At 40.8% G+C, this 17,630-nt stretch overlaps 1 protein-coding gene across 1 annotated transcript; it reads right to left on the bottom strand.

Moving 5' to 3' along the window:
• Nucleotides 1–14,086: 14,086 nt before the first annotated feature.
• On the bottom strand, nt 14,087–14,689 carry LOC144769839 (olfactory receptor 1-like). The gene has a single exon (XM_078654025.1). The coding sequence runs from the start codon at nt 14,687–14,689 to the stop codon at nt 14,087–14,089; it is 603 nt and encodes a 200-aa protein (XP_078510151.1).
• Nucleotides 14,690–17,630: the final 2,941 nt, after the last annotated feature.

The raw sequence follows: 17,630 nt of genomic DNA, 5'->3' as shown, positions 1-17,630 counted from the left end.
TAGTTGATAACACTACAGGTGTTTTCACCAAAATTAAGAAATACATGACTGCTATTCATTCAATGTTGATTCAGAACAGAATAGCTTTGAATATTTTGCTCACAAAAGAAGGTTGCGTGTTCCGTGTTTTAAAAGGTCCAGTGTAGTATGGATGCGCCTGATAATAACATGCTCATTTATGGTCATATTAGTACCCTTACTAATAATTTGTGTGAAGCTAAAGCTTTATGAGACACTGGTGTATGAGTAGTGGGTTGGTCATTGTTTAGGTCGATTAGAACAGGAATAACAGGTGATACTGCTGAAAGTATGATCAGTTATGATTATTATTCTCAGTATAATATGTATATTCTTTTAGTTAAAATGTATTGAAGAGTTTTGTCTAAAAGATACATTGAAATATGGGGGTGACAAGATGAGGATGACAACAAAGAAAAGAAACAAGTTCAAACTGGAAGAGATGAAATGTAATTGATTTGAATTAATTAAAAGCTTTTGGAAGAAATGAGAAAGAAGAAACAGGATTATGACCGAAGTCTTGCACTGTAGTATGTTTTGTGATAAAAACATCAGCAGGGAATTTTGATACAGATTTATTAATAGGAAAATAATAAATTAAAATAAATTAATAAATACCCCAACCCCTCATCACACACACAACAATGGAAATCCTATTTTATGTTAAAAAAATAGAAATGCACTGACAAAAATCAAAAGGTTAAAGCCAAATTATAGTTAGGAATTGTAATTATATTTATTTGATAGGGACCAATTAAATACTGTTCAAATTTAAAACGTTAAACCTTTTGCCCTGAAATGTCATCATTCTTGTAGATTTGTCCTTCACTACTTCTCTTTACCGCTCCTTGAGCCCCTGCACTCACTATATGCATTATTCCTAAAATAAAATATGTCTTCTACATCAAGCAAAAAATGTAACACACCTGGCAACACTTTGAAAAAGAGCGCAATACATTTAAAAATGTCCACTCATTTCGACTATCCCAAAATGTTACGAAGCATATTATTAATCTGCTTTAAGTTTGATAATTTCTGGAACTATGAAGGAAAGTGACACAATTTTTAATTACTTTTATATTTCCAGAAAATGCAGATATATATGTAATAGTAGAATAAGAGATAAGCACACAGTGCTTGAAATCGATATTTAATTGACATATAATCAAACGTGTTTATAAATTAAATTTCCCAACTGACAATGTCAACGTATACCTGAAGGTCCAAACCCGGCTCAGAGGATTTTGAGCACTCATTGGATAACATCTGATTATTTTTCCCAAATCCTATAATCTATTATTTCAACTTGTTCTTTCTTTGTAGGTCTACTTATATGGCTAGACATTGATCTCTCACTCTCCTGATTATGAGAAATTAGATGGCATGTGAGACTGGACCAAGAGGTAATGAGAATATCAAACTGCAAGTGGTGAAGGAAAGGCAAATAAGTGAAAGCTAGGGGTGATGAAGAGATATACATGACAGATTTTCAAATATCTTTCAAATTATATATTAGGTATTATTTTGTGTTTGGGCTAGAAGCCCCTGAATCTATTTCTTATGGGGTAGAGAATGGCGGAGGAAGTCCTGCATGGATCTGAGGTCAAAAATCCTCTGTGACATGCAGCTGAAAACTTCACTAAAAGGGAAATTAATTCCCTCATTGAAAAGGTTAATTCCCTCATTAATGATGGAGAACATCTGAAGGGTCTATCTGTCATACATAAGATTGCCCAGTTTTTCAACTAGCCAGATAAATATAGTTCACCCATCACTGCTATTGCCTTTATCAAGGCCTCCACTGTCAACTCTTCTATATAAATACCGTTAATGAGGAAAATGAGGCAAATACATACCTTTTCCCTTGTAGGAATAGGTTGGCAGTATTATCACACAATGAAGATATTCAGCCAGCCAACACCCAAGTTCCCTTTGTGTCCCTTCCCATTCAAGAACAAGTGAATACAGATTTGCCCCAAATAGAAAGTATCCTTTCTGTTACCAGTCACTTTAAAGAGAACCTCAAATCTATGGATCTTCAGCTGTCCCAGAAGGTCCAAAAGTCACTAGCTATAGACACATCTCAAGGAGTGGGGGTGCAATTGTGTCTCCAGAATTCAAGTCAAATATTATACTATGACTGATGCCTTGTTCCTACCAGTTCCCAGCAAACCTGGCAACACTAATAGACCAACAAATGAGCATGTGCCCTCCAGAAATGTATCAGACTTTAGGATAGTGGATCATGAGGATAACAATATACGACGTAGGCTGTCTTATGGTGATGCCAACAAGATCGAAAAATGTTTGTCGGAACGCTTGATCCTACAATGCGAAACAAGGGATAAATGTGACGCTTGGTAAATCTTCTCGGTGGGTAATACTTTTAAGCACTGAAAAAGTGTACCATCCTAATGCCCGATTCTCCAATTTCACTTTCCTCAGTAGAAAGGGATCGGTTTCCAAAGGGGTTGTCTTTCTCTCATTTATTCTGATATTCTTTTTTCCCCAACATGTCTCCAGAATTTCCTATCTCTTAAGACTACATTAAATTAAAATTCATAGACCAAGGGCTTAGTGAGTTTGGATTCCAGATCTTTTCTCCCAATGGCTCCTCTTTGCAGTTCAAATTCAATGTCATCAAATCTGTCTCCCCAGACTTATCTCAACTTTCTAGAATATTCTTTGTTATGAATCACTCAGATATGCTAAAAAGGTATTTTCCCTCTCATTCTCAATCTAGTGGTGCACTAAGAGAAGTTGATTGACTACTTTAATCTGGGAAGATTTCCATATGCTTTCACATAACTTGCAGAAATAACAATCCCTCCCACTTTAATTTACTAATTTGTAGCCCTAAATTGGTTCCTCCAGTCATTTGATTAAACCCACCTCTTCTTTTTCACTCGATTCAACATTTATTACAAATGTATCCACTATAAACAATGTTATTTGTAATTGCAGCATTAGCATCCTCTATTGGAATGTTGCAGGCCGATGCTAAAAATGACCTCATCCTGCTTAGAATACGTTGTGGATATGTGTCATATTTCTCTTATATAGGAATCTTGGGCCACGACAAAAGTCCACAAAGCAGGCTATGTTTCTTATTGCGTAGATGCTGTACCTTGGGAGTGTTGATCATTAGGATAAAGGTATATCTGCATTGTTCAGTTAAAAAACAAATTATTTCATCTTCTGACATTTTTTATGAGAAAAATTGTTCAGTTCAAAACAATACAGTCCCCATCACTGAACATTCTTTATGATTATCTCTCTTCCCTTAGGAATTATCCCTTTATAATTCTTGCTGAAATGTATAATATCACCTTCAAACCCCTTGATTGCATGTCTAGCTTAAATAATTGGGAGGATGAGATTGCAGGGGTTGCCCTGGGGGCTGAACCTATTAAAAACATGGCACACAGATTCTAGCAGGCCAGCTGTGCTTGGTCTAAGTAAGTATTTATTCTCTGCCTAGATTTTAAGAAAAAGAGCTATATTATCACATTTGGAGAAGCCTTTAGAGGTGGCCCAATGCTATGATAACAGGGCCCTCAACCTGTTTTAAATATGTCTTGTTAATATCCATAGTTTCCCACATCTCTTTTGTTACTTATATGGTGTATCAAGTTTTAGGTATTTTATTGTAATATGGTGATGTTTATCATATTATTATATTTTCCCTGTCCATGCGCATACCCTATTTATTGTTTTTAAGTATATGGACTTGATGTTCATGATGAATTGGTTATAATTGGTAAAAGGCATACTTTCTGAAAGAGTACTTGCATGCATCCATCCAAAAGGGGAATTTAATACCAACAATGAACAATGCCATAGGCTACGAGGTAGTCTAAGACATACTTTAGATAAAGCAGAGTCACATTTTAGGTTTCTGTAGACAAGCATTTGTTAGGATATAGGAATTTGCCTTGTTCCTTTGTAAATTACCCCTCAGTACCACAATCTTCACTCAGCACACTTTACACATTTGAGCATTTTAATATCTAACATATTTTTGTTTTGTTCCTTTATGGTCAAAACTGACCGAAATAAAGAATGATGATGATAATAAATGACAGAGGGAGAGATGAAAGGTAATGAGAGAAAGATGAAGTATCCAGATGGACATTCAGAAAAACAGAGAAAAGAAGAGATCATTAGAGAAAGAGAGAGTCAAAAGGATAGGTTTGATTTTAAAGTGAAGCAGAGAGATAGAGTGCAAGATAGAAAGGAAGACAGACAGAGCACGACAGGTGAGGTACAATTTTGGATGGAATAAAATAGAAATAGAGGGGAGTTGAAAATAGCTTGAGACAAAGTTGGACAAACGTAGATCAAAAGGTGATGATGTGAGCAAAGAAATAAGAAAAGTAGGAGCATGCGTGATCAGGCAAACAGAAGGACACATTGAGAAGGGTTATAACTTATAGCATGACAGGACAGGCAAGAGTGTGGAGACAGAGCAGTGGAGTGAAAGGGGCAAAGCATAGATACATGTGTTGGCCAGAGAAAAGATATCAAGTATAGGGATGTCTGATTAATTATCAATTGCAAACATATAGTTTGGACAGAATATGGCATAAAAATATCGAGAACCACAATTTGGGAAGGTAAGTGCAAATAGGTAAGTATAGATTTACAATTCGTAACTCCACATATATAAAGCATATATAGTACGTACATGTAGATTGGTGTAGTAAAACTTTGTTTTTCCATAGAAACCTACATTCACTATATGTTTGTCCTTGATGCTCTGGATACAATATTTTGTCCACATGATATGTTTTCCTCAATATTTTTTCCCAAACACCAAAGTATATAGGCAGTGTTAAATTAGATAAAGAAGAGTATAGCAAGAGACAGCTGGGAAGAGCTGTTCCACTTATATCTCAACCTGCTGCCTCCCAAACATGCACAAGATGACTTGGCTCCAAACGTTAGTCAACCTAGACTACTTGGAGCCTTGACAAAGGAAGGGTAGAGCCTCCCAGATCTAGATATTAGGGTAGCCAAAATGCCACATATATTTAAAAGGCTGTCACCAGGGACAAATATTGGAGCTACTGAGCTACATCCTCAGTAGACTCCTGGATTTGCAAAAGAATTCAGAAGGACTGCCTTGTACTCCAGAGGATTACCCTGCTTTTTGGGACCTGCCTTGTTCCCTGGTGGACTGCCGTTCTGCTTGAGTCTTGCATTTGTTCCCAGAGGACCGTCCTACAGCTTGAGGCCTGCCTTGCTGCTTGACGGTAATGCCTAATCCCAGGCTAAGTCAATCAGATGACCTTTTCTGAACTACATGGAGCCCCAGACTGGTGGCTTCATCCAAACAGATGCAGAGTGACACACCGCAACGCAAGTCTCTGCATCACAAGAGCCTCACTGGTGGCTTCAGCAGGACCAATGCATGACAACACACCTTGATGCCAGACTTCGCATTGCAGCTCTTGATGTGCAGCTTCATAAGCACCAACCCAGCGCAAAGCATCATGATGCGAGTCTATGTATTGCTTCATCGGCAAATCAAGTGTAATGCAGCTCGATGACAGACCTCGCATCACAGCTCCTGATCAATGATTTAAATGACATATCTGAAGGACTGTGCATGCTGGCATCTACTCGCATCTCAACTTCAAGGACAGAAGGCACTATCTTTAGCAGACTAAACTTGGATCTGTTCCCAACCCACACTCCATCATGATTGACCCGAACTTTTATCTTTTTCCCAATCCAGCACAATCAAGTATCCACAGGTGGTGCTTTGCATTTCTAAACATTATTTATAGCTCAATCAATGAAATTGCAAAACTCTAGTTCTACTGACTGGAAGGATTCTAGTGTAATTTTCTTTTTATTATTCTCTATTTTTCTACACTTGTTTGGAATTTTTCTTGTGTTGTTTTTTGTCATTTATACTGTTTGTTTGCTACATAAATACTTAACAAATTACCCATAAGTTAAGCCTGACTCCTTTTGTGCCAGCCTACCAGACGGTTAAGCACAGGTTAATTTAGTGACTTTTGTGGTTTACCCAGCCAAGGACTGTGGTTGTTGCTTGAGAAGGGTTTCTAACCCCATCAACCAAAAACTCAATCTCCTACACATACTTATTATTACTTAGCAGTATCATCCATATATGAGTGCAGAAGATGTTTTGTTTGGACATGTAGGCAAAATTCCATTGATTCTTGTAAGTGTGTACGATAATTGTTTTATTTTTTTAAACATTTTTAACAGAAACCCCACTGGTTCTTATAAATTGTAGAATTATAAATTTCATATACTTGTTTGGATAATTTGCTTTATTCCTTACATGTTTTTAATACATTTCTTTGAAAGTAGGCATGATTTGGGTTAAAGTTGAGAGCACACGGAGACACATCGAATGAGAGGGACACCAACTATAACATAGGAAGTGTAAAAATTATTGGCTGCTTCTCTGGTGATCAGAAAGCGTCTTACAAAACAGATGCCATGTTCCTCAGCAGCTAAACAATCCTCTTGGAGAGCGCACAAAGAGATGTAACACATTACCCAGTGAACGTATAGCAACAGCCTGGCATGAGAAGTGCACTAAACAATACGTTCTTTGATATTTTCAATTTCATATTGATTAAAAGTATTTTGTTAAAGTTATATTTAGGATTACTTACAGGTTGGATTCAAAGTCTAGAGGAGAAAACCTAATGTCAGCCATCATATATTTAGAATTGTAGAGACAGTAAGTGATAAGGAGAGAGAGGGCTTTGAGGCTGCTGTCTTTGGCCATGAACATGTGGGACTTTTTCACAATGTATCAATTTATGGATGGTTGTATTGCCCCATTTGTGTTCCCATGGAGGTTTAGTGATAGAGCTTCATGTATTCTTTTGTTAAATTGCTGATTCATGGCTTTTTGTGTAAGATGTTTAGATGTCTAGTTTCTCATAAAGACTCAATGTTCTTCACTATTCACCCCCACACATTATTTTTTCCATTGCTATTATGATAAGATGGTTTTATTTCCATCCTTTTCCCCTTTTCTATGTAACAATGTGTGCACATACAGGTTTCCTTAAAGATGCAAGGAAAATGCTGGTCTTTTTCTGTGTCAGGAGATTGTTTATGCCGACTTCAATGGAGCGCTGGTTGGATACACCAAGCAGGATCATCTCCATCAAAGATTTTAGCCTCCGAAATGGATGCCAAAATTCTCCAGTTGCAGACTGCATCTTATAAAATCAGCTTGAAGCTAGATAGAATTGGGCGTGGTCCTTCTGAAGCCACTGGTTTCGCAGGAAAATCTCTGAGCCTGAAAAATTCAAATTTGGCACAAAGGGAAATAATCTCATAGGTATGACGTGAGAAGTTGGCCTGGCATATTCTGTCCACCAGTTATAGTGGGCACCTTGCTCCGGTCCAAACAGCCCCTTAGAGGGGATAGGTTAAAGACAACCTTTATTGAAAGCTATCCTAGTGGTAGCTGTGGAGCACAGCCTTCAGGCTAAGTCTTGAAGGAATGTAAAGCAGCTTGTTTTAACCAGTCTATAATCTCATGAATGACCAAATGAAAGGAGAACCACACCTGGTATATATATAAAATATATGTATTTATTCTAAACACACCCTACTAGCCTCTTTATGAGGCTAGAGGTCAAAGCACATAAGTTACACTAAATATCACACAGTAAATTAGCACAATATACGTTGACCCCTAGGGGGCGTACCAAACCATCTATTAAGAAAGTGGTATAAGAACCACAAGTTGACTAGATACAAGGCCTAGATCCTGTAGAATCGCTTGGCCCACAAGGAACCACCCAAGGTAGTGACACAGGGAACCACGGGGGATGCGTGCAGTGTGAGAAGATAGCCGAGAGGCAACGTTAACTTCTAAGGGGAAACTCGCAGTGGGAAATGTAAAGATTAAGGACACTTAGAAGAGGACTTTGAGCAACCCCTTTAGACTTAAAGGGTTATAGGACCAACACCCATGGGAGCACCTGAGTACTCAAGTTACCTCACCCAGGGAAGCCATGTGCATAGGTGTCTTTTGGTGTCGGGAATCGTCGTCGTTTTCAATGGCGACCTGCTTCAAAATGCTGCTGCTGTTGAAGTGGAAAGTGTCCGGTGTGATCTAACCCTGTACTAAAGATGAGAAGAACCTGAAAGCAGAGGGGACAGAGTCTGGGTCACTTGCCAGTGACCAGGGGCACAATAGTCGAATGCCCACCAATGTTGGGTGATTTCAGGTGAAAGAGGTGAAGCTTGACTCTTCAGCCACGAGGACCAAGAGGTGTCGACAACAACCAGGATCTGGAATCTAGCTGTCCCACAAAGGATTTCGAGTGCTGCGGTGTAGGTGACCAGATTTGACCCAACAAGCCTTGGCAACAGCAACCCAAGCAGAAAGTAAAGAAATGCTTTGGTGTGAACAAGCAAGGTCCGAGGGACTCACCACATGGTAAGGAGTCAGGGCACTTCTGGAGCAACTAGGGAAGCCCAAGGAAAATCAGAGTTGCCTTCACAGGGATTCACCAGGCGAAGGACCAGGGATCATGAAGGAGCCTCAAGCGGTAAGGCAAGAACGGGGCTCACCGAACACTCATTGAGCGTAGACCCCCAATCTTTGGTACAAAACGTGCTTGGGGCTTGGGCTACAGGCAACCTACAGCACAACTTCAAGAGACATTGAGAAGTTAATGCACTTGCAAATGTGCACTTTGACCAGGAATTCCGGTTCCACATCACTGGTGAGGGCTGTGGGTCTCAGCTTTGCTAGGGACTCAGGTTTGCCTCTTCGAAGTATGGAAATTCTCTTCCTGGGCTGCAGGTACTTCGGAGTCAAGCAGGAGCTTCAGAGATGCAGACCAGGAACTGTTTCGTTGGTGCCTAGCCAAGGAGGGGAGTCCCTCCTTCACACCAAGGGGGATTTCTTCAGTCCACTTGTCTTGAGTAGAGCGTCGAAGTTCCAGGAATCAGTTGCAGAGTTTCATCCAGGGATATCTAAAGTCTTGTTGCCAGGGGTTCCTTACTTATACCTACGAAAGGGGTTGGACATACTCTGGGGACCCACCTGTGAGAGGGTCTGGAAAGAGGGGTAGCTACACCCAATTTCCTTTGTCCAGCTTCATGCCACAGTCCCTGCAACCGGTTTGAACTGGGCTATGCACAGAGCCACCAAATGTGCCCCCAGTAAAGACTTCAAAGCACTCTCAGAGTGCACCCACCCAGCCCCAATACACTAAAGCCTGTCTGGGAGGTGGTTACACCTCCCTGTGACAGGAAACCTATTGTCCAGGCCTTCCCTTCCAGAGATTAATCCAGCAGCAGGAGGCCAGACTTGTGTCTGTGGTTGCAGCATTCATTTTGTGATGCAAGGGCTTTTTTAAACTGTTACCGGGTATACCGGTGTGGACATGTCTCTCCCTCTCGAAGGATGGAATTCTACCCCTACCACCAGGACTGGTGGGGGGTGTAGGATTCCAAAGTGTTTGACACCAAACACAACATGTTTCGGCGCAGCCATTCCAAAGTTAGCATTTACCGCGAGGTTATTATGCACTTACACTTGCACTGGCTGCATCACAAAACAGCCCCAGAGAATAGGTTCCGAAGGCTGCAATGAGGCCCAGCTCATGCAGGGGCACCCTCTCACATGAAAACAAGCACCCTGCCTTCAGGTTTGATAAGGCCTGCCATAGGGGTGACTGATAGGTTTCTATGTGCAATGATTTAAGGTAGATATAGGTAACCTATATGTTACTAAGGGGTGCATGCACCACCTTACTCAGGCTGCAGTAGCAGTCCTGTGGGGTCATTTTGGAAGGCTTCACAGGCGTGTTCATTAATACATGCTGTAGCCCCTGGTAGGCCTCTGGGGTACCTATGCCTTTGGTACCTAAGGTACCATATACTAGGGACTCATAAGGCCACCCCAGTAACCAAACTTGAATGTACCCAAAGTACTTGGAATCAATTTAGAGAGGAAGCAGCTAGGCTGGGGTCCTGGATAGCAGGGCCCCAGTCAGACTAAAGTCGAAAAACAGTGAAACATCAGCAAAAAAGTGGGGGTAACCATAGTAAGCAGATCCTACTCTCCTACATATGATGTGTTTAATACCTTCACCCAATCAAGATTTCTTCATTCATACTAAGGGGCTGATTTACATGTTAGTGGAAACAGTACTCCTTTACAATGGAGATGGAATACCCTTTCTGCCAACCTGAAGGCCTGCATGCCTCATTTTTAGTTGGGTGGACCTTTATTGCGTAGATGGCGGAGATTACTCTGTCTTTGCCACCTACACACGCCTGTGGTGGCCCTACAGACTGTGAACTATCAAAGGTTTGGTGATGTGTTGCCTGCCTGATTTTGAATGGGTGGACACAATGCCAGCGTTCACTGCACGTCACCGCCATGAAAAACAGGGCAATAAAGGACATTGATAACTAAATGTTTCTCCATGCCATGGAAGAATGCTCCCATGGAAAGGTAGTAATTTGGGAATTTTCCGTTTGAAAATAAAAAAAAATTGCATGTTAGCTTTGCAGTATCAGCGTTATTCTGTAGAGAATAGCGTCCCCACATTGCACTCCAATTCGATCCTAGAATTTTTTTTTTCTTTCATTAAAAAACGTAATCATAAATTGTGGGATAACCATCAGTTCTTCTTTATTGATTTTCGACATCTGTTTCTTTAACTTCAACCTACAGTGAAAAATTAATATGCAGTCATTTAGAATCCTATATGCAATCGTCTAGAATCCGCTGTAACATAAAAAATAATCTAGTCACCGTTCAATAATTGCACAATAAATCACACTATGAAAAGACCATATATAGTTTGGGTACTGAAAATATTTCCAATGAAATAGGTGAAGTTTATACCATGCAAAAGCCATACATTGTGTCTAATAATTCGTGCTGTCCTGTCTCATCAAGTAATGGCAAAGATGAGAGAAAATCAAAGGAAACAGCAACACCCCAAGAAGATGACAAAGGTTCTGAAAAAGATTTTATCCCATGAAACTGTCCTGTGAAAATTAGTTTAGAAAATGGTCAAAAACCATGCTTGTTGTTCTACACAATGCCCCATAATAATGTGAAGGACGGCGTGTCCTAAAACTGTCCTGCATTCTGCAGCACACATAGAATGAGGAAATACCCTCCTGTGATTGTTTATGTTCAAGACGGTGTCCCTTCCTGCACATAAACAATCCTTAACAAAATGAAGTTTTGCAAGTTCTATGTGTGCTGAAGCAGCACATATAGAAGATGTAAAACGCCATTTCAGATTGTTTATCTGCAGGAAGGGAACCCTTCCTGCACATAAATATTTATCCTGCGAAGCCAGCGCACGGGAGAGCTTAGAAATGCAACATATTATTGTAACTATATCGCATATCTGTGCTATGAAAGTCCTGCAGCGTGGCGCAGCCAAAGGGCTTGAGGTGCAGGGCTGCAGCACTTTCTTGTAAACAGGGCCGGCTCTAGGCTCACGGAGGCCCTGAGCAGGGAGTGTAGGTAGGGGGCCCAAAGCCGCCAAATCTCTGCCAGGGGCCGCCACGCAAATATGTATCTAAGGATATATATTGGCGTGGCGGCCCCTGGGGTTTGGCGGCCCTGTGCAGGTGCACAGCTTGCACATGCCCCTGATGTAAACAAGCCCCTCATGCTTTGCTTATGGTATTATTCACTGTTGTACGAGAGTAACTGCAAACTCTTGGAATGAAACGAAATGAAATGAAATGAACAGCAGCATTCCTGTAAGTTTGTGGGCAGACTCAGGGCACTAAACAGAGGTGGAGGATGGAAAGCTGTGGGTTTAGTTTAAACACAGAGCAGTGAGGAGTGGAAGCCATGGGTTTTCAGGTCCACAGGGAGCAAAGGAGTGAGTGTGACTCTTTAAGCCAGTGGCAGCTCTGGGAGGCTGCTGCATACTTTTGGGAGCTGATGTGCATTTGGGCAGAGGTATTGTGGGTGCCTCCCTAAAACAGGCCTTGGGGATCCTCATATTTTTACAACATGTGTGATTCAAAATAGGGCTCCCTTTTAATGAGGAAGCTTAAGGGTGCATGCACAATGCACATAGACATGCAACTCTCAGCCTTACCTGACGAGTAAGCCCTACACTCCCACCCCTGTTTCCTGGCTCTAGATGACAACTCTTGATTCCAGGACTTTCAGACAGTCACTATGACTAGTGTGGTGAGAATTTCTGCAAACTAACAACGGTGTCCAGACCCGAATTCTGACCACTCACGGAACTCGGTGGAATCTCGCTGAGTTCTTATCTAACGCCACATAATTCCATGGGGTAAAACTCTGTGAACTCTGCCTACCCCTAGACATAAGGCCTATAAAAGGTTGACACATCACATTTGAATGAGAGATCTTTTCTGCTAGGCCTGAATCCACGTTTTCTTGTGTCACATTCTTGGGTGGCACAATAAGGACTGCCGTCCACAAGTGACATTTAACGTTCCATGCCATGGGTCTAATTCTGCTTCATGTACTATACCTTATCAGAAAGTTAAATATGTCATTCTGAGACTAACCCATTTTTACATAGTTTACTGGTGAGAGCAGTTCAACTGGATGGCAGTGACTAAGTGTGCAGAGTCTATAAACCAGCAATAAAATGATGCAAACGAATGTGAGTCACCATGCAAAACTAAAAATGTTTTCACACTGATCAATGTACTATACCTACCATGCACAAACTACCAGAGCTACTTCCCATACCTTACAAACATACTTTTCATACATACTGCACCTACCTACCATAAAGACTGTAACAATCTGATCCTTTCATGTTTTCCATACCTTCCAAACATTTATAACTACCAACCACACCTAACTTACTATACTTAATTCACCATTCCTAAACTGCAATACCTACAATTCCTAACTCCTCATACCTACATGACTACTTATAATGCATAGCTGCAATGCCTGCCTGCCTACCAAAGCACTCCTACAATACCTTCCTACTTACCATGTCTAACCTAGCATACCTAACTTCTCATATTGACCATATCTACCACACCTAGCCACAGAAACCTAGGTACCAGACCAACCTATCATACCATATGTATGGACAATAACATATTGTCTGCTAAGCCTATTTGACAAGTCAGCAACTCCTAACATGGTAATTAATCAGCACCATTAGGAAAAAGATAATGGGTTTTAAGGGCATGATGACCCTTTAAAACAAGTTCTGTATAGGAAGCAACTAACAATTAAACTAAAAGTTTCCTTCTTTCAGGCAGTGATTCATTCTCTCATATTAACTCAATATTTATTCAGATCACCTTCTCAATAAACTGTTCATGACTTACGAATCAATGACATTCAGCTTTTCCTGAGAATGAACACTTCTGAAAGCATTAGACTCTCAAGATCAGTTCAAACAGAATCCAGATTGTTGATGAATGTGGCCTTAGAGGGCTTACTGCAAACTGAAACTGCTTCTTATAAATGACACCCCTTCAGGAAGGCTGAAGATATTGTCATAAAGTAAGCATTCTCCCAGCCCTTCTAACTAGATCCCTGAAATTCTCAAAGACAGCTTATTTGCAGCAACAAGACTCATTTAAAACCCTAGATTGGAATGCTAATCCATTGATCCCTCAGATCTTAACTTAAAACTCAGAATTATCATTATTATAGGTGGCTCAAGATCACAGTGAAGCAAAGGCTGCCGAGATCAGCCCTACACTCAGAAAGAAACGTCACTCTCTCCCTCTTCTCAGAGTACCATACTTCATACCCTCATACCATAAATAAAAAAAGTAAAAAAACATTTATTATTTTCAATTTGTTCTTTATGGATTGTTTACTGTAGCACTGTAAAACTTGTTTGTCTCCCTAGAGTCATCACACAAGTGACACTGATCACACTTTGGTTGATACCAATATTCAATATTATTTGTTCTAAAATAGTAAGGCACCAAACGCCAAAACTCACAAAACAGCATGCATGATCAATGAGAACAGTTCAGTATAGTTGGATTTTTCTTACTTCAGAAGGTATTTGAAAGTAAATATTTCAACATATTACATGGATTTGACAGACTAAAGCAGTGAGCACATTGCTCTTCCTGTAGTCAGTCGTCTATTATTTGCCTTCTTCAGGGCATTTTTAAAGTCCGTGTTTTTCAGAGTGTATATAATGGGGTTACACAGGGGAGTAAGACCAATGTATGACAAAGAGGAAATTTTGTTCACTGAATATGTTGATGTTGGTCTCACATAGGTACCAAAAATTGAACCGAAGAATAAAACAACCACAGTGAGGTGTGATGCACATGTCGAGAAGGCTTTGTGTCTTCCCACTTTTGATTTAATTTTCAGGATCGATGAGGCAATGTTGATATAAGAAATGATGATTAACAAAAAGCACATCAGTGTCAATATTGCACTCAGAATATAGGTAAGTGTCTCTATTGTGTGAGTACTGCTGCAGGAAAGCTTCAAAAGTGCTGTAACATCACAGAAGAAATGGTTGATTGTGTGAGAATCACAATAGGAGAGCTTGGATATTAATATAGTGTGTGGTAATGTGATTAGGAAGCATAGAACCCAGGTGCCAGCTGCCAGCCGGATGCACACAGTCATGTTCATGATGGACATGTAATGTAAGGGATTGCAGATGGCCACATACCGATCAAGAGCCATTACTGAGAGGAGGATATATCCCACGCCCACCATGACCAAGAAAAAGTACACCTGCACCAGGCATTCAGCAAGAGAAACCTGTGTGCCCTCTAGAAAGAAATGGGCCAGCATCTGTGGGAAAATGACTGTCACGTAGCAGATGTCACTACAGGACAAATTTGTGAGGAAGAAATACATGGGTGTGTGCAGTTGTGAGTTGGAATAAACCGTCACCATGATTAGAAGGTTTCCTGTCAGCGTTAAGAGGTAAATCAGCAAAAATGCAACAAAAAGTGAGACTTGTAGGTGTGGAAGGTCTGAGAATCCTACAATCAGGAAATTCTTCTCCAAGCTCTGGTTTCCTTCTTTCATTTGTCCAAAGGTGCAGCAATTTGGAGTAAGAAGACAGACTGAAAACAAACATGCAAGCAATGGCAATGTCATTTTATGAAAACGCTTGGAGAAGAGAGGTTTAACATAGGTGGCAAAACAAAGAATACATGTTTATGTTAAACAATTATTTTTCACTATTTGTTTTTTACATTTTTAGAACTTTCATACAAACTGCATTGCATATTCATTGACATTTAATGTTAGAGATGATTTATCTAACATTTGTTTCTAATATAAAGCTTTACAGGTGTATGTGTGTGTGTGTGTGTCACTTTTATTGATGCTCCGGCAGTGCGGAGTGCAAATCCATATCTTCGAGGCTATGTGAAGCCACTTTGTGTGGCTTTTCATGGCCTCATAGACATGGTGTAAGGCAACGCAGAACAGGTCTCTGCTGTGCCTTACACTGCTTTGGGGGGGCATTCCAGGGGCATTGCAGGGGTGGAGTAACGAGAAGAAATAACTTCATGTTTCCTATTTTTTCCTCTTTTGATGTGTGCTGCATTCTGTAGCAGACATAGAAAGAGTAAAACATGTCCATTGAATTGATTTTGTGCAGGAAGGTGCCCCTTCCTGCACAAAGACAATTCTGCCAACAATGGAGACACCATTACGCCATGGTGCAAGGGTGCCTACGTTGGCGCTAGGCACCAAATTGTGCCCCAGTTGAAGGATAGGAATGCTCCAAATAAGGCACATTCCTGCCCTTTCCTTTTGATGCACAGCAGCACAGCAATCAATCAATCAGAACATTTGTAAAGCACACTACTTACCCATGAGAGTCTCAAGGCGCTGGGGGTGGGGAGGATTGCTGCTACTGCTCGAAGAGCCAGGTCTTGAGGAGTCTTCTGAAGGTTAGCAGGTCCCGGGTCTGCCGTAGGGGGATGGGGAGGGTGTTCCAGGTCCACAGCACAGTGAGTTGCTGTGCTGCCCTGCGCCAAGAACTTGCATATGAGGCCCTAATTCTCCTATTGCATTTATAGAAGGAACTTCCAATGTTTCTAGTTTCCTAAAGCTGGGATCCCTCACTGATGGTAGATGCTGCCCTTGTGACCAGCTGGATAGGATTTCTTTTTATCTGCATCTTAATGACTATCCTGTGAGTGTTATAAGACATACACTACTTTGTGCCTCTATGTCTTGCTTTGGATCATTTCTTGGTGTCAATGTAGTTGAAGATGCACTTTGCCGATGCTGGGAGATCTCCTAAATACCATCCATTCCTTCGAAGGACTGACAGAGACAACTCCAAGGCCTTTGTTACTCTGTCTGAGTGTTCACACCTAGCTGTGGCGGGGCTTGCTATATTTTGTGAGTGTTTAGGGTACATGTGGTGTATATGCTCGTCTATCATCGTCTAAACTTCTTATCGCAAGTCCATGGTGCCAACTCCTTGTGCTCTGTGTTGATTGGGTATCTCGGGTTCTCACAAATCTGAAGGTTCACAATGTCTTGTTGGGGGTCTGATTTTCATGAAAGTCATCTGCAGATCCCTGAAGATAAAGGGATCATCCAGTTATTTAAGAAAGCACATTTACACCTAATACACATATAAATTGTGCCTCATGCACCACTGAGGTGTTGATGTCACAGGACAGTTCCCAGTCATCAGCTGGGTCGAGACTCGATCACAGTTCAAGAAGGAAATTAACGTATATGGAAATAACTAATGGGTTTGAAAGTGTCTGCTGCAGAGTTCCTTGCCTGTCCAGCAGTTTTCAGACAACAATAAAAATGTCAAGATAACTCTGGTGATTAATGTTCCTGCTGGAGAAAGATCTGAGTTTTGTCTAGTGGCAGTGTTGATGCAACATAAAGTAGCGCAGAGGGTTAATATGCCTACTGCAAAAAAGCATACCATGCACATCACAGAACTGTATTTTATGTGGATAGCTTTGTGGGTTACTGCTTTTGTCAAAGAGGTGCTTTTGGTACTTGCAGTTCATACGTTATAATCCTAATATAACACAGTGACCTATGTACTGTTGTCAAATAGCTGTACATACACTGCATGATACAGGTCAGAGCTTATCTTTCATTATCTAGATGTTGCTAAAAAGTGTTTCTTTAGCCAGACGTTTATTCTTATTAGTAAAGACAACCCAAACTACAGTTATCGGTTTTAAATCCAGAGTTTGTGCTTCTCCAGACCAACGAGTCTTAAAATATATTGCCTACCAGTATAGATGATTCCTAGACCGTGCAATTCCCATTGTCTTACGTAACATTTCCTTACACTGGTTTACACACATATGATCCATTGTCTCTCTATAATGTGTGTGTGATGAAAAGTGCTCTGACACCCTACACTGGCAAGAGTAGTGCAAACAAATGAAATGCATGTGAGAGAAGGGCCACGGAGGGATGAGGGGCACTGTTGAAAAGTGGTAGTGAGGGAATCCATGGAGAAGCAGGTACCTGGGGGGCACCAAAAATGTCTGTTGCATCAGGCGCTACGTGCACTAAGACATGCATCCATTTTGTCAGATTAATAAAGGATAAATGTGATACATGGCACTGTGTTTCTGGAGAGGGGCATTGACCCAGGGGGGGGAGGGCAGTGGGGGAA

The sequence above is a fragment of the Lissotriton helveticus genome, chromosome 7, assembly GCF_964261635.1.
Source record: "Lissotriton helveticus chromosome 7, aLisHel1.1, whole genome shotgun sequence".
Classification (NCBI taxonomy): domain Eukaryota; kingdom Metazoa; phylum Chordata; class Amphibia; order Caudata; family Salamandridae; genus Lissotriton; species Lissotriton helveticus.
This window is presented reverse-complemented; position numbering and strand designations above follow the sequence as displayed.